At 35.0% G+C, this 21,441-nt stretch overlaps 1 protein-coding gene across 1 annotated transcript in view; it reads left to right on the top strand.

Moving 5' to 3' along the window:
- The window catches only part of megf6b (multiple EGF-like-domains 6b), an 85,516-nt gene extending 66,668 nt beyond the window's left edge, over positions 1 to 18,848 (top strand). Inside the window, exons 21-37 of the mRNA XM_016268295.1 lie at positions 1,085 to 1,216; positions 2,412 to 2,540; positions 2,638 to 2,766; positions 3,045 to 3,173; positions 6,144 to 6,272; positions 8,836 to 8,964; positions 9,295 to 9,423; positions 10,612 to 10,740; positions 10,840 to 10,971; positions 12,389 to 12,517; positions 12,619 to 12,720; positions 12,798 to 12,911; positions 15,228 to 15,356; positions 15,434 to 15,562; positions 16,788 to 16,916; positions 16,989 to 17,159; positions 18,076 to 18,848. Of these exons, the coding sequence (XP_016123781.1) occupies positions 1,085 to 1,216; positions 2,412 to 2,540; positions 2,638 to 2,766; positions 3,045 to 3,173; positions 6,144 to 6,272; positions 8,836 to 8,964; positions 9,295 to 9,423; positions 10,612 to 10,740; positions 10,840 to 10,971; positions 12,389 to 12,517; positions 12,619 to 12,720; positions 12,798 to 12,911; positions 15,228 to 15,356; positions 15,434 to 15,562; positions 16,788 to 16,916; positions 16,989 to 17,159; positions 18,076 to 18,140 (2,135 nt within the window). The 3' untranslated portion in view covers positions 18,141 to 18,848. The remainder of the gene's footprint in view (positions 1 to 1,084; positions 1,217 to 2,411; positions 2,541 to 2,637; positions 2,767 to 3,044; positions 3,174 to 6,143; positions 6,273 to 8,835; positions 8,965 to 9,294; positions 9,424 to 10,611; positions 10,741 to 10,839; positions 10,972 to 12,388; positions 12,518 to 12,618; positions 12,721 to 12,797; positions 12,912 to 15,227; positions 15,357 to 15,433; positions 15,563 to 16,787; positions 16,917 to 16,988; positions 17,160 to 18,075) is intronic.
- The last annotated feature ends 2,593 nt before the right edge of the window (positions 18,849 to 21,441 follow it).

Here is a 21,441-nt window from a genome sequence, read left to right as displayed (position 1 = left end):
TTAACTTATTGTTTATTGAATTCAATGTCACATTTGTAATCAGTAATTTTTGAAGAAAAACTGCACTCTTCGTGTGAAATTGAATAACTATATGAAGTGGTATAAATATATAAATTTTCTGCCATCATGTCTTGAATTTGTGATCATTCTAAATGCATTTTAATAGACTGAATCATGCAGTGAAAGAACACACACTAAATGCACACACGCACTAGTCTAGACTTCACATAATGTATGCGTGCGCTCTGTAGGGATGTTTTGAATGGTTTTTGCAAAATACTCGATAATGTCAAATCGCACATCGTTAAAACAACAATTACGATATTATCGCAGACGATATATATCGCGCACCCCTATGTCAGTGTCATTTGAACTATTTCAGTTTTACATAAATATGCCTGTTACGCTGAATAACGATGGAACATTATTTCACCCATATTTTACAGTTTTCACAAAAGTTATTTGAAACATTAAAGACACTTTACTTTGCATTTAATATGCTTTCTGTGTTTTAAAAAAAATCACTTTTTTAAATTGGACGCAGACACCAAAATGGGATGTCATGTCTTTGACCCCCGAACTTAAGTGCAATAAAAAATCTAGTATTTTTGTACTTTTACTGAAGTGAAAATGAGTACTTTTACTGGAATAATATCTTGTTAGGGTATCTGTACTTTTACTCAAGTATTTGTGTTATATAATTATTTGTGTTCTTCATCCAGCACTGATTTTGAGATAATGTTTGAGGGGATAATGTGTGTGTGTGTGTGTGTGTGTGTGTGTGTGTGTCTCTCTCTCTCTGTGTGTGTGTGTGTGTCTCTGTGTGTGTGTGTGTGTGTGCGTGTGTGTGTGTGTGTCTCTGTGTGTGTGTGTGTGTGTGCGTGTGTGTGTGTGTGTCTCTGTGTGTGTGTGTGTGTGTGCGTGTGTGTGTGTGTGTCTCTGTGTGTGTGTGTGTGTGTGCGTGTGTGTGTGTGTGTCTCTGTGTGTGTGTGTGTGTGTGTGTCTCTGTCTCTCTCTGTGTGTGTGTGTGTGTGTGTCTCTGTGTATGTGTGTTTGTGTGTGTGTGTGTGTGTGTGTGTTGTAGCCTGTGACGCGGGCCGCTGGGGTCTGGACTGTGTGAATGTGTGTGACTGTCAAAACGGTGACGGAGGCTGTGATGCTCAGACCGGACGCTGTCAATGTGAGGCGGGTTTCACTGGACCTCGATGTGACCAGAGTGAGTAAAACAACACTCACTGCATTCCTGCAGATCAAACAGAACAGCGCTTGCAATGCTAGCTCTACCTTAAATGCAATCTAAGTTGCTTTGGATAAAAGCGTCTGCCAAATACATAAATGTAAACGTGTGTTAAAGAAACACATGATACTTTCTGTAGGATGCACTTTACAATATCATTGTCAAAATTATTTCAGTTTCATTATATTGCATATTTAATATTTGGTTATGGTTTTCGTTGTTAAAACGCGGTGACATCTCTGCATTCATTGTTTTATTTTAGACTAAAAGTTCTATATTCCATGTATATCTAATATCTTTTTTAAATGTTACAGTATTTATGATAATGAAATACAAAAAAAAAACATAGGAAAATGTGCAATATAAAATAAATAAATAAACAGTATGAAAAAATAATAAAATTAATTAAAAAGATAGTTGAAACAACATTTTTTATTAAAATAATTTAAGTAAAAAAGTATTTATTATATTATATTATATTATATTATATTATATTATATTATATTATATTATATTATTAGGGAAAATATTTAAGATACAGTTACTATAACCATTTCCTTTAGGTTTTTTCTTCTATGTATTTATTTTATTTATTTGCATTTTGCCTTCTCTTATGGATGTTAAATGGTTTTGCAGGTTGACAGATGAATTTCTAAATGTACAAATATTTTACTTAGTCTCTTAATTCATATGTGCTTATAAAATCACCATGTATAACAATTATTTTTAAAAATGGAGATATAATATGTAATTTTTTCCCTTGTAGAGTGGAATTATTTGAGATTTAATAGTTCTTCTATATTCCATGCATACTGCTATATCTGTACAAGTGTTACAGCATTTAAGGTACTAGTATTCATTATTAATATTTGATAATAAAATATGAGGAAAAGAATCTGAAAACATGCAAAATAAAATAATGCATAGTTGATACGTTGCATTTATATGTGTATATTAGGACAAATGTATATCTAAGGTCCTGTAACTTTATCCATTTATTTATTCAAACCATTTTGCCTTCACTTATTCATTTTAAATAGTCTTGCAAGTTGACAAATGTACACATTCCATATATTTTCTTATTTTAGATTTGACAGTCTTCATGTGTGCCTTCTATCTGTTATAAATGTTACAGTATTTATCATGCATTTGATGTGATCTGTGTCTGTCCCAGAATGCCCTGCTGGTTCATTCGGCCTGGGCTGTAAGCATCGCTGCCAGTGTGACAACCAGGCGTCATGTGACCATGTGGGCGGAGCTTGTACCTGTGAGATTGGCTGGACGGGAACATTCTGTGAAAAACGTATGATTGTTCCACTTAACATATATTAACATCAGTCATGTTTTGGGTTTTTGATTTGTTTGTGTGTGTGTGTGTGTGTGTGTGTGTGTGTGTCCAGCCTGTCCGCAGGGTTTCTATGGTCTGGACTGTCAGCAGAAGTGTGTGTGTAGGAACGGAGCTCTCTGTGATCATGTCAGTGGTGAATGTGCCTGTCGTCCTGGCTGGATCGGCCCACACTGTAACCAAAGTGAGCTTATTCTTAAAGATGTTTAACTTTTGTAGCATTTTATCTTCACTTCTATGCTTTATAACTGTACCTTTAATAGACCTCTTCAGCTAGGACATTGCTAAAGTTGTTAAAACCGAACAGCCTTTTCAAAAAAGGAGGATTTGTGCAGTCAGCAGGATCTCGAGCGCACGTTATGATTATAATTTCTTCTTTTACGAGCACATCTGTCTTTCTGGCTCGCACACAATGAGACGTTTTCCAGTGAGTAATGTCCGTGCTGTTTGTCTGGTCTGCAGCGTGTCCTGCTGGATTGTATGGAGCGAGCTGTTCTCAGACCTGTGTTTGTCACAATAACAGCAGCTGTGATGCTGCAAGCGGTCAGTGTGAGTGCAGCGCAGGGTGGACGGGAGACACCTGCTCACAGCGTAAGATATGTCATTCAAATGTTTTATATATATATGTCTGTACTAAGAAGTCTCTTCTGCTCTCCAAGGCTGCATTTATTTCATCAAAATATAGTAAAAACAGAAATAATTTTTACAATATTTAAATAACCACTTTCTACTTTAATATATTTAATAATGTAATTTATTCCTGTGATGCAAAGCTGAATTTTCAGCACCATTACTCCAGTCTTCAGTGTCACATGATCTTCAGAAATCATTCTAATATGCTGATTTGATGCTCAAGAAACATTTATGATTATTAGCAATGTTGAAAACAGTTGTGCTGCTTCATATTTTAGTGGAAACCGTGATACTTTTTTAAATTATTTTTTTAGTGAATAGAAAGTTCAAAAGAACAGCATTTATTTGAAATAGAAATCTTTTTTAATAATATACACACTCACCAGCCACTTTATTTAGGTACATGTTTAACTGCATGTTAACACAAATATCTAATCAGCCAATCACATGGCAGCAACTCAATGCATATAGGGTATGTTTACATGATGACAATATGCTAAAAACAGAAAACGGATCCTTAAAAACGACTAAAACGCTGTATTATGCACCAGGCCAGTAGGAGGCAATCACTTTGTAAAGAAACATGTAAACATGTTATGTCACCTTTTTCACAAATTCCCATTTAGGTAGTTCACAAGACGACGATAATGGTATCATTTACAAAAAACCGGGCACTTTGAAAGCCATTTTCAAAAGTTTGCGTTTTCGAGCCCCTAAAATGCCGTTGTCATGTACAAACCCGATTCCAAAAAAGTTGGGACACTGTACAAATTGTGAATAAAAACAGAATGCAATGTGGAAGTTTCAAATTTCAATATTTTATTCAGAATACAACATAGATGACATATCAAATGTTTAAACTGAGAAAATGTATGTTTATGAGATTTGTAAATTATTCCATTCCTTTTTTACTCAATTTGTAGTGTCCCAACTTTTTGGGAATTGGGTTTGTAAATGAACGGCCAAAACACACAAAAAGTTTTCCATTTTTTGTTGAAAACGGTGTTGTGTAAATGTCCGCTTAGGCATGTTCAAGACAGTATGCTTAAAGTCAAACTTAGCATCAGAATGGAGAAGAAAGCTGATTAAATGACTTTGAACGAGACTTGATTGCTAGTTTCAGACGGGCCGATCTGACTATTTCAGAAACTGCTGATCTGCTGGAATTTTCATGCACAATTATGTGGGGGGTGGTTGCTGCGATGGAGTGGGGTATGAGTGGTCATGAACGAATGAATGAAACACATTTGTCCGTGTTTCACTCCGTCTTGAATCGCGCTCACGGAAAGCGCTTGAGAAACAGTGGGCCCTATCATACACCCAGCGCAATGCTGTGTTTTTTGCTAGTTTCAGCCCTACGCAGTTGTTATTTTCATGTCCTGCGCCGCGTTGTTTAAATAGGAAATGCATTTGTGCACTCACAAGTGTGTTCAGGCGCATTTCTGGCTCATTGCTATTTTGAGGCAACTGAAATAGACTGCGCCATTGACCAACAAAAACCTGGTCTAAAGTCAATGGCGCAGTAGTTTTTTTGTTATATAAAGAGCACGTTAGTATAGGCGTGTCCACAGCGTGCGTACAGTCTGCTTATTACACACAGGGACGCACATCAGCACACAAACATGCCAAATATTAAAAATTAAAGGATTACAATGTAAAAGATTATTATTGTGTAGGCTACATAAATGTAAAAATGCCTACATGTCATAATGGATAGTCATTGCATGTATCAGAATTAGGCTACATATTTGCTCGCGTAGGAGCAGCTCCGTTTCATCTCTGGAGAGGTTTTTCTGTCTTTGTGCTTGCAAATTCCGCCGTGTAAATAGCAAATATGCCATGGCACGAGCGCAACTGGCTCTTAAAGGGGTCATATGATGTTGCTAAAAAGAACATTATTTTGTGTATTTGGTGTAATGAAATGTGTTTATGTGGTTTAAGGTTCAAAAAACACATTATTTTCCACATACTGTACATTATTGTTTCTCCTCTATGCCCCGCCTTTCTGAAACGCTTCGATTTTTACAAAGCTCATCGGTCTGAAAAGCAAGGTGTGCTCTGATTGGCCAGCTATCCAGCGTGTTGTGATTGGCCGAATTCCTCTTTGCGTGAACATTTGGGCGGCGTTATGCAAATCTTCCCACATCGTGACGTAGACATGTGGGGGCGTGTTAGAACGAGGCGTTTTAGGTAGGCGTGGTTGACTCTGAACTTTTATAAAGAATATCTCTTTGGATTTGAGACTTTAGTCTTTGCAACTTTACAGATCTTCTTTATGCACCAAGAGCTTGTAACACTCCAAAGAGAAAGGAAAAATTGAAATCGCATCATATGACCCCTTTAAAGGGAATGGGAGATGAGACTCTTATTGAAGTGGGGTATGAGTGGTTATGAACGAATGAATGAAACGCATTTGTCCGTGTTTCACTCCGTCTCCAATCGCGCTCGTGGAAAGCGCTTGAGAAACAGTGTCTATTCCGCGGCTCGGTACGCTTTCAACTCATTTTTTAGTCTGGAGCGAGACTACGACATTCACATTACATGATTTAACTGATTCTTATGTAGAAAGGGCGACAGCGCACCACATTAAAATAAATGATCATTCATGTTTTCATAACCGCTGGCCAAATTCAAAAACGAAACTAAAATTAAATCATCTTTGAGAGTGAGATGATTTAGGGCCCTACGCAGCTTGCGTATTTTGCGTATAGGGAGGATCTGCTCTGTATTTATGTACTGTAATCATGCATATTTATTTGAGTAAAAGTAACTAAGACCCATTATGCTCACTGACAGTGTGAAGAGTAGAGTAGGCCTCTAATGAAGCACAGCAGTGATTTTGTGGCCTGTGTACTGTATGGTTTTTCTTTGAGTCTGTATAGTTTTGGATGATGTTCTAGTTCCGGTTTTGTATTCCTCCTTTTCCAGGTTGTTCTCCTGGATTCTTCGGGACGGGCTGTGCTCACAGGTGTTTGTGTCAGAGCGGGGGTTCATGTGACCCTGAGAGCGGCCGCTGCTTCTGTCCCAGCGGATGGACAGGTTCAGCCTGTGAACTAGGTGAGTGACTTGGATCCTTAGATCCTTGTGCTGAATTTGCCTGCAATATTCTCCCGGTCTGGCTGTGGTGTGAGATTTAAGTAATGTGCATATTTATATATACACTTAATTGTAATTGACAGTGTCAAGTGCAGTGTGCTGACTACAGAACAAACGTACTGCGTAGGAAACTATTACTGGCAGTGTGGAAGCTGTGCTTTTTTACATTTTATGTTTTATTTTTTTGCTTCTTTAGTAGCATTGAGAGAGAGAGCATGAAATAATCAGGACATGAAGCAAACCAGATCATCTCAAATCTAAAGTTAGAAATAAAGCAAAAAGTCAGGATATGATGTGCGTGATACAGCTGTTTTGTTCACATTATATACATATATTTTGTATATATACATATATATATTGTGTATATAGAAATACACAAACATGTATATATTTAAAAAATATTTACATGTGTATGTATATTATATTTGAATATATATATATATATATTCAAATATAATTTATATTATATAATTATTACTATTTTAAATATAAACAAATCATATTTTTCTTAAATATATAGATGTATGTTTGTGTATTTCTATATACATAATAAATATACACAGCACACACACATATATCATGTAAACAAAAATATTTATTTTGGATGCGATTAATCGTTTGACAGCAATTCCAATTCTCACTATCAGCTAGCTGCTTATGAGCATGCATATTACTAAGATATTGGCTATTTATCAGTACTTATAAATCACATATGAATGGCTTATTCTACATGACCATATTTTAGATCTGTTAACCCTATCCTATACCTAAACTTAACAACTACCTATTACGTACTCATAACTATTCATAAGCAGCAAATTAAGCGTTTATTGAGTTTACTGAATAGTGAGAATTGTTCTCCAAACTAAAGTGTGACCAAATTTTTATATATTTTATATGTAGCGGGTCAACATCATAACTCATATTCATATACTAAAAATACAGTTCTGTAAATTTTTACAACAATAAAATCTTCAAATATTCGTTTTCTGCATCATACTCTTATGTTATAAAACACATTTCATCATAACTCATTTATAATCATCAGCATGCTGCAAAATACACATTAAAATCCCTTTAACAAGCTCTTATATCTTCAGCGGGAACAGAGTTTCTATGTAACCATTTTCATTGGTCATCATCACACAGCTGCTACGCTAGTATCATTCAAATTGTAACCATCACACAGGACACAATTTATCAGAGTATTCCCATTAACAGATACAGTTCCCTAAATTCCCTGAATAAAATTCCTTAAGTACATATTTACAATTTCTGAATCTCCTTTGACTAAATTATCACATTCTGAGATCGTTTTCCATTTATATTTATCATAAATTAGTCAATTAATTAAAAAAAATACATTGCAAATGTGATTACACTTGGTTGTACCACATATATATTATAAATAAATAAAATGGATATTCAGTAATGGATCTCCATGTGCTGACGGAAAATTTGAAAAAAAAAAAAAATTTGTTGGGAAGCTGCTGATTTCCAGACATTACATCATATATATAGTGTCATACTGGTGTTTCACTTTTCAGTATTTGTTGACTTGTGTGTCAGATGGTTTTGGCAACCGCAGACACTTGAGTCACAGCCTTCGTTTCAAGATCCTGCTTTCTTCTCCTCACACCTCATAAAAATTTTGAGCACTGCTGCAGGTTCATTTAGTCTCAGTCTCAATGCCAATGCTAACATAAGTGAAGTGAAGTGACGTGAGTGATGTGACATGTGGCCAAGTATGGTGACCCATACTAGGAATTAGTGCTCTGCATTTAACCCATCCTAAGTGCACACACACACCATGAACACACACACAGCAGTGAACACACACCCGGAGCAGTCAGCATAAAGCACAGCATTCATAAAATAAAATCATCAACATCAATATAATGAAAAAATAACAATGTTTAGTGAATAATTCAATGTATTATTTTTTTCTTATTTAGTCTGGACTTGTGGTTGCCATTCCCCTCTCTCCTCTCTAGTTGTCTAGTTGTGTATTTTTGACCGTAAAAAATAAATAAATATATATATATATATGTATAATGTATATTTCCCATTTTTTCATCTTTTGCTTACAATTTTGCAATGAATTTAGAGTCAAACAATGGTTTTTCTGTAATTGATGTATATAAATATGATACATATGTATGTACAAAAAACAAGCGTATATATGTGCAGAATTTATAATTGATGTATGTAAATATGAATATGTAAATTATATAATTGAGATATACAGTATGCATATGTTTTACATTTGCATAGATTAGAATGATATATTATCTGGTTCTACAATCAGATTTTGTATTTACATATAATAATTTAAATATTATATAATATTATAAATTAAATGATATAATGCATGTTTTATATTTCTATATTTATGTATTTATTACATATTTAAATATGATTTACATCTATGTTTTGAAAATATGTTTTATATGAACCTGTGTGTGTGTGTGTATTTGTGGGTGTGTGCATGTGTGTGTGTGTGTGTGTGCGTGCATGCGGTCATAATGTGCAGCGGGTGTCTTCGGGTCGGACTGTCAGGACAGATGTGAGTGTGTGAACGGTGCTCAGTGTGACAGACAGACGGGTCAGTGTGTTTGTCAGGCCGGCTGGACGGGACAGCGCTGTGAGAACGGTAAGACCATCTCAACTTACTGTCCCAACAGGAAATAAAATAAACCCAGCTTTTCAATATAGATACACAAGATCTGTCTCCTCCTAGTGCTCAGTTATAAATGTTTTCTGATAATTAAGAGAATGATTTTAATGACTTTCAGGAGATTACAGTATTACAGTCATATTCACACTGAGAGAATGACTGAACATGCCTATAAAATCTGTGTGTGTGTGTGTGTGTGTGTGTGTGTTTTGTCTTGTATACATATGGGGCCCAAATGAGTGTAAAACTGAAAAGTCTTGATTAGGTCAGTATAACATCAGCAGTGTGTGTGTTTGTGTGTGTCAGCGTGTGTATGGGGGCGGTTTGGAGTCGGCTGTGAGGGCCGGTGTCAGTGCCATCACGGAGCCCCCTGTCATCATGTGAGCGGTCAGTGTTTCTGTCCTGCAGGATGGAGAGGAAGACACTGTGAGAAAGGTCAGTTCATCGCCTGTGTGACCCAGACCACTTCAATGTCCAGGATGTTGTATCTAATAATTTAAATAATTATAAAACAATGATTAAATCATTAAAGTTATCACCTGTAATAAATTATTTTATTAGACGGATCTGTGGAATACTTGATTCTGATTGGTCAGTCGCGACATTATCCCTCGTTATTACACGGCTCTGTGGAATACTTGATTCTGATTGGTCAATCGCGACATCCTTAGGTATGTTATCCGTAAAAACAAATCTTTTTAGCCGTGTAATAAGCGGGATAATGTACATCCAGCCGGTTTTTATCTCAGAATAAACCCCTTCAGGCTGATACACCCTGTCGGGGTTTATTCTGAGATAACAACCGGCTGGATGTACATTATCCCTTACATAACAGCCAGTAAAAACTGATAACACAGGCTCATCCGGGTAACTGAAGTCAGCGCTATACTCTTGCCAGGAACAGTTTTTTCTTGGTGGAAGCTTTGCATTTGTTTAGCTAATAAAATTATTATCGTGGACTCGCTCTCGTTTCAACGATTGTTTTGTACGCTGTAATGGATTATAAGATAACTAACAAACTGGTAAGATTTTAAAACATTTTCGTTTTAAATCTTTTATCGCCATAATTATTTATGTGATGAAAGGTTGTGTAACTGCACTGTATCCCTTAAATGTTTGTCTAGTTTGAACTTGCCGCAATATTTTGTGTCTAAATATTTACTGCAATGTAATATAAAATTCATATAAAAATAAATAAAGAAAAAATTTAAATGTAAATATTAGCATTGTGTTTTTTAAGTGTATTATAAAATAATTGTATTTTTATTTAACACTCATTTTTTATTTTAAAATATAATAGTATTATCACACTTTATTATTTTATTTAAAAAATAATCTAATTAAATGAAGCACAATTATATTCTTTTTAATATTAATTATTTAATTTTTTATAGTTATATTTAATGGCTCACACTATGTGCAGTGTGAGCACCAAACCAGATCTCTAGGTACTCTCATGAGAACCAAACCGGAAAACTTGTGTGCTCCCCTGTATATATATAATTATTAAATAATTATTCAATTAATAAATTATATAAAAATTATTAATTTATATTACATTTTAAGTGTGTGTCCAGTATCTTGGTGCGTCCAGTGTGTGACACTTGTGTGTGTGTGTGTCAGCGTGTCTGCCGGGCTCATATGGTCAGGACTGTGTCCAGCGCTGCTCCTGCCCGCCGGGCACATCGTGCCATCACGTGTCGGGATGCTGCGGCTGCCCTCCCGGCTACACGGGCAGCGGCTGCGAGCAGAGTGAGTGTCTGAGCTTCACTCCTACTGCACGACATGCCAAATTACTGCAGAAAAAAAGATTGTTTTAAAAAAGAATATCATCTGAGTCTGTCTCAACAGCCTGTCTGCCCGGCACCTTCGGCATCAACTGTAATCAGGTGTGTCAGTGTTCAGAGAGAAACCAGCTGTGCCACCCGCTGTCTGGAGAGTGTTACTGTGCGCCTGGATTCACAGGACCCAAGTGTGAACAGAGTGAGGCATGCACTTACATTTACTGGAGAGATATTGGTACTGTGAAGAACGTTTTAGGTTTGTTCCTCTGCTGTGCTTTAGATCAGGGGTTTAAAAAACTGGAGTTCATTAGAGAGCTGCAAGGGGTTTGTGAGTTGAGTAGCTTGACTGATTAAATCCTAGAAAATGTCCTAAAATACAGAAAATCCTAAAAATGTAAATTGAAGTACATTTTAAAATAAAACATACAAAAAATGTCATTAAAACATAATACAATTATACATTTTAAAATAGATTTACAGTACATTTTATATTTTATATGATTTTATACATTTGGGCAAGAGTTTTAGTTTGATTGTTTTTAAGGTAAATTTTAAAATACAACAAACTTGAAATCTAACTAAAAATTTTAAAATGAAAAATTAAATACAATTTTAAAAAACAAACTGAAACACAAAAAAATAAAACCTACATTAAAAAAAAAATAAAAAGCTACGTTTAAAATTAATTAATAAAAAAAAATAAAACAAAGTAAAACACTAAATAAAAATTAACAAAATCATAAAAGTCTTACCAAAATACATACAATTATACAAATATAAAATTAAATTTAAGGTAAATTTTAAAATACAAACAAACTTAAAATATAATTAAAACTTAATAAAAAAGTAAAATTAAATATTAATATTAATTATAAAATTATTAATAATTTTGAGATAAAAAGAAACTAAACTCTTACCTAAAATGTATCAAATCATAAAAATGTAAAATTAAATACATTTTAAAATTAAAAAAACAAAGTACAACTTAAAACATTTAAAAATAAAAACACTAAAACCAATTTTATTTTAATCATGAAAATGTGAGGTTACAAAAATAAATCTTAAAATAAAAACAATCAAGCTAAAAATGTTTAAAATCATAAAAAATGTACAGTTAATAATTTTAAAATAAAAACAAGCTGAAAAGCTAAAAATACAATCCTAAAAATGTCAAATTTAAATAGATTTAAAATAAAAAACTAAAACACAAAAATAATAAAACCATAAAAAAAATAATTAAAATAAAATTGAAATATTTTATTTGTCATGTCACCATGACCCAACATTGGCGAACCATAAACAAGTCAATGTGTTGTTATTTTATTGTAATATTAAAGGATGCTTTTCAAGTAAATATTTTGTCAAAAGGGGTTTGGCTGAATCTCTGCTTCAGATAATAGTGGAGGCAGGGCTAATTCTAAAGCTCTAAACGCAGCACATGCTCATAAAGCTTTTGTTTTCTGTCTGTCTGAGGAGAAACAAGTGTGTCGTTGATAAATATTGACTCTGATCAGATGTAAGGTTGCAGCTTTTCATTTCATCAGGTTTATGATGTGCTGCTGTTGTTTTGCATGTTTTTTCCTCATTCTCTCGTGTGTGTGTGTGTGTGTGTGTAGCATGTGCTGAAGGCTTCTACGGTCCTGGCTGTGAGCATCGCTGTCAGTGTTTGAACGGTGGAGTTTGTCTTTCGGTCTCAGGGGCCTGTGAATGTCTGGCCGGATTCATCGGGGCCCGCTGTCATCTCAGTGAGTCCCGCACAGCAGCACTTGCTCAAAACACACTGTATATGTGTCAGACTGCAGCGTTTCAACAGCACGCTTGTCCTCCCGTATGCTCTGGTGTTCAGCGTGTCCGGCGGGACGGTACGGGCCGGACTGTGGCCGTGTGGCCGTCTGTGGAAAGGGGCTGAGAAACGATCCGGTCACAGGCGTGTGTGTCGGGGATGAAGGTGAGCTGGTGTTTGGTGAGGTTACATGTGTGTGTTGTCTGATGTCTGATGGCAGGTGTGTGTGTGTGTGTGTGCAGTCTGTCCCGCGGGCTGCTTTCAGCGCTGTGACTGCAGTAACAGAGGCCTGTGTGACGCTGTCTCTGGGAACTGTTCATGTGCTCTCGGCTGGACCGGCTCGCGCTGTGAGAAAGGTGATATATACTGTATATGTTTATTATTATCTATAAAGATCATAACGGTACGGTAACTCTACCTTAATGACTTTGTAAAGAACATGATCCAAGTCCCATGAACCAAGATTCATCTTTATTCAAAGGTTAAGATGTTATTTCTGTATACACTTCTGAAATGTTTAAAATGACTTTTCTGTTCATTTATAGACTAAATGTTTAAAGGGGTCATATGACGTTGCTAAAAAGAATATTATGTTGTGTTTGAATCATCAGTGGCAAATCCTTTAAATATGAAAACGTACTTACAGAGGCGGTCGGGCTTGAGAACGGCGCGGCCAGTGGATTCGACGAAGAAGCGTCCGGCGGGCTTGCGGCAACCACATGTGACGACCCCGGGCTGGACTCCACTTCGTCCACGGTGAAAGCCGATCCGGTGATCCACAGCACAAAGTTGATGTATTTCCTCAGCGACCAGCACAGATCAGCTCTAGGCATGATGAAGCAGATATCGTCCTCTTTTGGAAGACCAAACAAAGTAGTTTCACTTTCACAACGAAACACACAGTGTCACACACGGCGGGCTTGAGTGAGCAGAGGCGGTCGGGCTTGAGAACGGCGCGGCCAGTGGATTCGACGAAGAAGCGTCCGGCGGGCTTGCGGCAACCACATGTGACGACCCCGGGCTGGACTCCACTTCGTCCACGGTGAAAGCCGATCCGGCGATTCACAGCTCAAAGTGGTTGTATTTCCTCAGCGACCAGCACGGATCAGCTCTAGGCATGACGAAGCGTATATCATCCTCTTTTGGAAGGCCAACCAAAGTAGTTTCGCTTTCACAATGAAACACAGTGCCTTCACGAGATGGCGGCGGCAGCAACAACAATACTACAGCGAGAATAAAAGTTACGCCTTCTTTCTTTGCGTGAACATTTGGGCAGTGTTATGCAAATCTTCCCACATCGTGACATAGATATGTGGGGGCGTGTTAGAACGAGCCGTTTTAGGTAGGCGTGGCTGACTCTTAACTTTTATAAAGAATATCTCTTTGGATTTGAGACTTTAGTCTTTGCAACTTTACAGATCTTCTTTATGCACCAAGAGCTTGTAACACTCCAAAGAGAAAGGAAAAATTTAAATTGCATCATATGACCCCTTTAAATACGTATGAATCCTTTGTCTTCTTTATATATATATATATATATATATGTATATATATATATATATATATGTAGACATATTTATGGGTCAAATACATTAAGATGTCCGCATCAAAAGAAATTTACAAAAGTGATTTTATGTCCATAGAAAGCACATTAAATGCAAGTAAAGTGTCTACATGTAAAGTTTCAAATACGTTTTTGAAGAATAAAATGTAAAAATTTGGTTGAAATAATGTTCCATTGTCATTCAGTGTAACACTTATAGTTATGTAAAAATTCAAACAACATGCTTATTCTGACCTGTACATATTAAAATATATAAAAGAATAAGTGAGCATATTACATTTTATTGGGTTTTAAATGAGTAAAAAATTCTTACTGACAAATGGACTAAACCTAGGATAGTGGCAAATTAAAAAAAAATGTAAAATAACAACTAATTAGTATTTGGGGTGAAAATAATAAATTTTTTAATATGTCATAAATTGATTTTTGTTGTAAATATGCCTGACAAGATTGTTACACTGAATGATATTTTAGTGGGTGTCTTCTGTAAATCAGGGGAAAATGTATGATGTAAATTTTTTGCTCAGAAAAACAAAAATACAATTACATTAAACAGAAAACCTTAAAAACATTTTTGGGGAAAAACAACAATTTAAAGCAGTATTGTTTTTATGCTTAAACCCTTTTTCATCTTTTACCCATTATATATATATATATATATATATATATATAAATTACCTACAAATATTAATTTGATCTAGTTGAATATATGAATCAAAGTATAATTATATTAAATTATATAATTATTAAATCTAATAAATTATATAATAATGATCTGTTGTCATGTATAAAAAGTAATATATTATATATATATATATATATATATATATATAATATATTATAATGATCTGTTGTAATGTATAAAAATTATACACACACACACATAGAAATAATCAAGGTTAATAAAAATGATCTAATAATATATATATATATATATATATACAATAAAATAACAATACAATATTAATATATAATGTAATTAAATATTATAAAATAATTCTTAATGTTTTTAGGGAAAATATATATGTATATATTAATGTATATATCTATCTTATATATATATGTGAGCGTCTGTAATCAGAGAGTGTGTGTGTGTGTGTGTTGTCAGAGTGTCCCGAGGGTCTCTTCGGTCCTGACTGTGCTCTTCAGTGTTTGTGTCAGAATAACAGCACATGTGACCGAGTGACAGGAAGCTGCCGGTGTGAGCCGGGATATTACGGTCATCTCTGTCAGCTCGGTGAGATCCACACACAGCTTTGCCAGCACAGGCTGAGTGTTTGCTGTGTGCTGACCGTGTGTGTGTGTGTGTTTCAGCGTGTCCCGCCGGTCTGTTCGGCTCTGGCTGTCAGCAGCACTGTGACTGTGTGAACGGGGCTTCATGTCATCCCAGAACCGGACAGTGTCTCTGTCCCGCTGGATTTCACGGCTCTCGCTGTGAGAGAGGTCAGACGTTCATCATCTACACACACACACACACACACACACACACACACACACACACACACACACACGCACACACAATCTGCCTTATAGCTTCATGTGAGTGATATCTCCTCAGTTAGATTTTTGCCAAAATAAATCAATTATTAAAGGTGCAATAGGTGATTGTCTTCAGAAACATTTTTTGTTATGCTGGTTGAAAGTCTCTTCACATCCCGACAGCAATCATTAAGTTAAGTGGTCTAAATGTATTTATCTGTATTTATATATTCTGTGGAAGATGTAGAACCAAAAAATGTTCGTCCAATCAAAACGCTCGGTCCAAGCGTTTTAATTGGCTTTCCTACCTGCCTGTCAACGTATGTATTAGCATACCTCTGCGCACCCGGTTCGCACAGACAGGATACGTCATCAGCGCGTTCATGCACGCTGTGCAGACAGAGCGAGAATGGCAGACAAACATCAACAACCCGATCTTCCTTCCTGGTATAGTACTTTTAAAGTTTTCTCATTGGTGAATGACACATGATGTAGCCCAGCGGTTCCCAATTCCAGTCCTCGCGTATATCGCGTCATATTTTGCATGTCTGGCTTAGTTAACACACCTGAATCAGATAACCAGCTCGTTAGAAGTGAGCTACGTTTTCCGATCGATATGATCCCTACACAGTGTTCATTGCTCCCGACTAAAGTTAGCATTTTCCAAGATCTCCTACTGCACCTTTAAGTAACACTTTTTAAGTCATGTTTAAAACTTAATAAAATCATAACAAATATAAAAGTAAAAATTTAAACCATTAAAACATTTTGATATATATATATATATATATATATATGATTGACAGATAAACATTTATATGTAACACAATTACAAGATAATTCTAAAAATATTTGTTAATGAATCAAATTTACATATTTAATGACATATATTTAATTATACATACATATATAATACTGTATGTATGTACACACACACACACACATAAAACATATTTATTTCAACATATTTCATTTTAGCTAGTTAGCTAGCAGCCAGGGAAACATTTCTCATTTTTGTTTAGTTTACGTGCAAAAAAAAAAAAAAAAAAATATATATATATATATATATGTAAACCTTAAAAATCTTTTTTGTCTCTTGAAATAAACAACTTAAAAAAAAAAAAAAAAAAGCAAAATTAATAAAGCTTACTAATGAATTTTGTAAAAGAGGCTTTTTTTTCATCCTCAGAATGTAAGCAGGGCACATTCGGTCCGAGCTGCTCTCTGTCATGTGACTGTGCGGAGGACACACCATGTGACCCGGTGAGCGGCAGCTGTATCTGCACCTCAGGAAAGACGGGCGTCCGGTGTGACAGCGGTGAGTCCAGCAACACTAATGCACGTTCATGCACATATGAATATGCTTTTCTAATGTGTGCTGTGTTGACAGACTGCAGTGTGAGGCGGTACGGGCCCGACTGCGCGCTCAGCTGTGAATGTGAGAACGGAGCTCAGTGCGACAGCAGAAGCGGACGCTGCACGTGTCTGAACGGCTGGATCGGCCTCATATGCTCACAACGACAACCTGCTTCATATCACACAACAGAACTACAGAATCAGGGTTTGAAATCAAGCCAAACACTAAATAAACATTTTACAACTCAGAACTTGACTATAAATATATTTATTATTGCAGATGATTCTGAATCAGTGAATTGAAAGCTTTCGGTTTTATGATGGTCAGTCAATGTTTGTGGATACCATAAAATTAATTAAAAAGTGTAATTTATTGTATTTTTATATATAGCATATTAAAGACACACATATAATCAAAGAGATACTATTATAATATTTATTCATCCATTAACATCTAGTTTGTCATTTTTCTTTAAATTTTAGTAGTCTATATAGTTTTTATTGTTATATTTTGTTTACATTGAAGTTTTAGTAATTTTGTCGTTTTTCATTTTTATTATTTTTATATCTTGTTTACATTTGAGTAATTGTTTTTTCATTTTTATTAGTTTCTGTTAATAAGTCAGTTTATTTTTATTCATATTTATATCAGTTTTACTTATTTTAGTAACTTATCTTTTAAACTTATCAAGTTTAAATGAAAATGAGACTTTTTTTCTTTCTAAAATAAAATAAGTTTAGGTTCATTAATATTTGATTTCAGTTACTGTGTATTTTAATAGTAACTTTTTAAATTAACATTAGTTAACTACATTCGTTAACAAACAATGAAAAATACTTCTAAAGCATTTATCAATCTTAGTTAATGTTGATTCCAACATTTACTAATATATGTTATTAAAATCAAAAGTTGTATCCATTAATGTTATTTAATGGACCTGAGCCAAAATGAACTAACAATGATCAGTTGAATTTTAAAGCTTAATAAATACTGTAACAAATGTATTGCCCATTGTTAATGCATTAAATATAGTTAACAAACGGAAACTTATTGTAAAGTGTTACGGTTTGAATAACTCTGATAGACACGTGATTTAATGGCTGTGATTGTGTTTTTGCAGCTGGACCTCCAGAGCTGGACTCCAGATGTTCAGAAGAGAATCAGTCGCAGCTCAACACCTCGTAGCGCTAGCAAACACACACACACTGAGCTCAGTCACAGCACAACTGTGTTTAAGAGCTGTTTGCAGGTTCATCCAGACCCACAGGAGCCTCTTCAGCGATCACCTTCAAACACACAGATGCACTTTACCCGAGCTCACACTTGATCCTTCATCGCTCTTTCAGGGGATTCTCGTATCGTCTGTGTTTCAGTACTGTTGTGATGCAGAGATTTTAACGAGGCTGGATCATATTTGACTGGACTAAACAAGAGAAAAGTGTCTTTCCATTTCATAACACTCTTGTTTATTGTAGCATTTTTTTATTTTATAAAATAGAAGTCCCAGATGGTTTACTAATTTGACACAATCGGTGGTTGAACACAAACTGTATTTGTTTACCTCTTTGACAGACTGTAACATCTGATGAAACATCTGTGTGGATGTCAATATTGAACTGTACATGAAGTGATCTTTCACAATGTTAGAAATGGTGCTAGGATGGCCTTTATTAAAGGAGGACCTGTATATGTTAATATTAGAAAACATTCGCAACTGATGCATTTTTAATGCTTTTGATTAATGTTTTGTATAAAGTTTGGATTATGTTTTGTAAAATATACAATTGTAGATGTTTTGCTAACTTTTTAATGTGCTTAAAGTTTTTACTCGTGCCTCCCTGGAATGCTTTTTTCAAATTATTATTACTAAGCATGTGTTATGCATAAATATTTCAAAGAGTTGTGCACCATATTTTTAATTCAGCAAGTTGTCTAATCTTTAAAATCTAAAAAAAAAATTAAATACGGGGGCTGGATTTGTGAATTTTTTTTTTTTTTTTTTTAAGAATAACGTCTTAACTGCCATTAGCTTATTTTAACATCTTATTTTCTTAAACTCTGTTTGGGTTCAGTACATTTTTTTCCCCTTTTCTTTCTTTTTGAAAGAAATTGAATATATCCTTGCTGAATAAATGTATTAATGTAATCTATCACTTTTATAAAAAGTGATAGTAAAGACTTATTAGAAAAGATTTTAGTCAGCAAGGAATCCAGGAAGAAGTATCACAGGTTCTAAAGAAATATTAAGCAGCAAACCGGTTTCCATTATTGATAAATCATATTAGAATGATTTCTGAAGATCATGTGACACTGAAGACTGGAGTAATGATGCTGAAAATACAGCTGCGCATCACAGAAATACATTACATTTTAAAATATATTCACATAGAAAACCGTTATTTTAAATTGAAATAATATTTCACAATACTGTTTTTTTTCTGTATTTTTGATCAAATGCAGCCTTGACGAGCATAAGAGACTCTTGAATGGCAGTGTATATAAAACGTAAGCGCTAATGAAAATTTAAAATATGAAGAACAATTAGGGCGAATCAATACACTGAATAATTTAATGCTATTGTGTGACTAATATGTAATCATTTAATCAATATTTTAAAAATGTAATTTAATTAAATTATGAGCACTTCATTTGTGTAATCTTCTTATGTAATCAGTTACTAGCCAGCACTGCAAACCGGAATGCCAACAGCTCCATTAACGTATTTCATAAGAAACCGCAAAAGAGACAAACAAGCAGTTTTTTTCTTCATTGTCATCATTTTATAGTTGTCATTTCATAGATACTGCTGTACATGTCTAAATTCAGATTCAAGCACAATGCAGTCAGCAAATGCCTTTTGATGAAAACAAAAGAACCAAAGGCTGGAGTGATCAGGACCATGAATACTCATGTATATATATATGTACAAAGGTCAAACTATATACAGATACATCTGACTCGACATACAGTATTTCTCCACAAAGCGTGGAAATGTAGCTTGCCATTGTATACATTTCACAGAATTATCCAAAATGCATATTCAGTGCAAATAATTGCTCTTTGTAATTTTAAAAATGTAATTTAATTAAATTATGAGCACTTCATTTGTGTAATCTTCTTATGTAATCAGTTACTAGCCAGCACTGCAAACCGGAATGCCAACAGCTCCATTAACGTATTTCATAAGAAACCGCAAAAGAGACAAACAAGCAGTTTTTTTCTTCATTGTCATCATTTTATAGTTGTCATTTCATAGATACTGCTGTACATGTCTAAATTCAGATTCAAGCACAATGCAGTCAGCAAATGCCTTTTGATGAAAACGAAAGAACCAAAGGCTGGAGTGATCAGGACCATGAATACTCATGTATATATATGTACAAAGGTCAAACTATATACAGATACATCTGACTCGACATACAGTATTTCTCCACAAAGCGTGGAAATGTAGCTTGCCATTGTATACATTTCACAGAATTATCCAAAATGCATATTCAGTGCAAATAATTGCTCTTTGTAATTTTTGTCATCATCATCATCGTCGTCGTCATCTTCAGGTCAGTACCACCGAAGGGCAACAAAGAATGGTAAAAAAATAAAATCATATTTTTGTCTTTATCGTTGCAAAATATTAAAGAAAAATAATCTCCTCGGGAACTAAAGTATGGTACTTGAAAATAATACTTCGACACAACCGTCATCTCTGACCTGTCAAATATGGAGTGATAATTACAGATTTAATAGCAATTACACTTTCCCCTGATTTTCCAACTATTCCACTCTGAACTTAAAAGGTCGCTAATAAAAATCCTGCCACTTTTACAAACTACTCGGAGGCATGGGAAGTAATCAACGATATTCACGCCATCTTCACGAGATATTTCAGATGAGCAGACTCTATCAGTGCCTGTAAACGCAGTCAACATGAGAGCAGAAACAGCCTGACGTGGTACAACACTAATAACATGAAAATAATACGAAACTCAAACATGAGTCCAGTCAAACGCACTGATGAACGCTGGGATTCTGGCAGCTCTGCTATCGCAAACACCAAACTAAACTAAGAACTGCCGTTATTCACAAATCTACTGCTCACAGTAGCTCTCACACACGTTAAGTGATGTCGTTTCATTTCGATGATATTTCAGCTTACTAATATTTTGGTGACAACACAATGAAATATAAAGGAATGTTTCAGATTCAGTACGACTGAAGCTCTATGGACATCACGAACACTTGTTGACAGTAATGAACCTGCAATGCTCTAAGCTTATGAGGCAAGAATGTATTCAAATATAGTTTGTCAAGTTGTAGGGCTGTGCAAAAAAACAGAATGCGATTTTCATGCACATCTCGTCAGTAAAGCCGCTTCTGTGATTAGTAGTAAATCTCCAGCACGTGCTTTCAAGCTACGCAAAATCACGTTTAAAATCGCAGGTGATTCATTGCCGATTATGAACGTGATTTTGCGTAGCTTGTCAGTGAA

Source organism: Sinocyclocheilus grahami, unplaced genomic scaffold (assembly GCF_001515645.1).
Source record: "Sinocyclocheilus grahami isolate Dianchi unplaced genomic scaffold, SAMN03320097.WGS_v1.1 scaffold44.1, whole genome shotgun sequence".
NCBI lineage: Eukaryota > Metazoa > Chordata > Actinopteri > Cypriniformes > Cyprinidae > Sinocyclocheilus > Sinocyclocheilus grahami.
The sequence above is the reverse complement of the archived record's forward strand: the minus strand, read 5'-3'. Positions and strand labels throughout refer to the sequence as shown.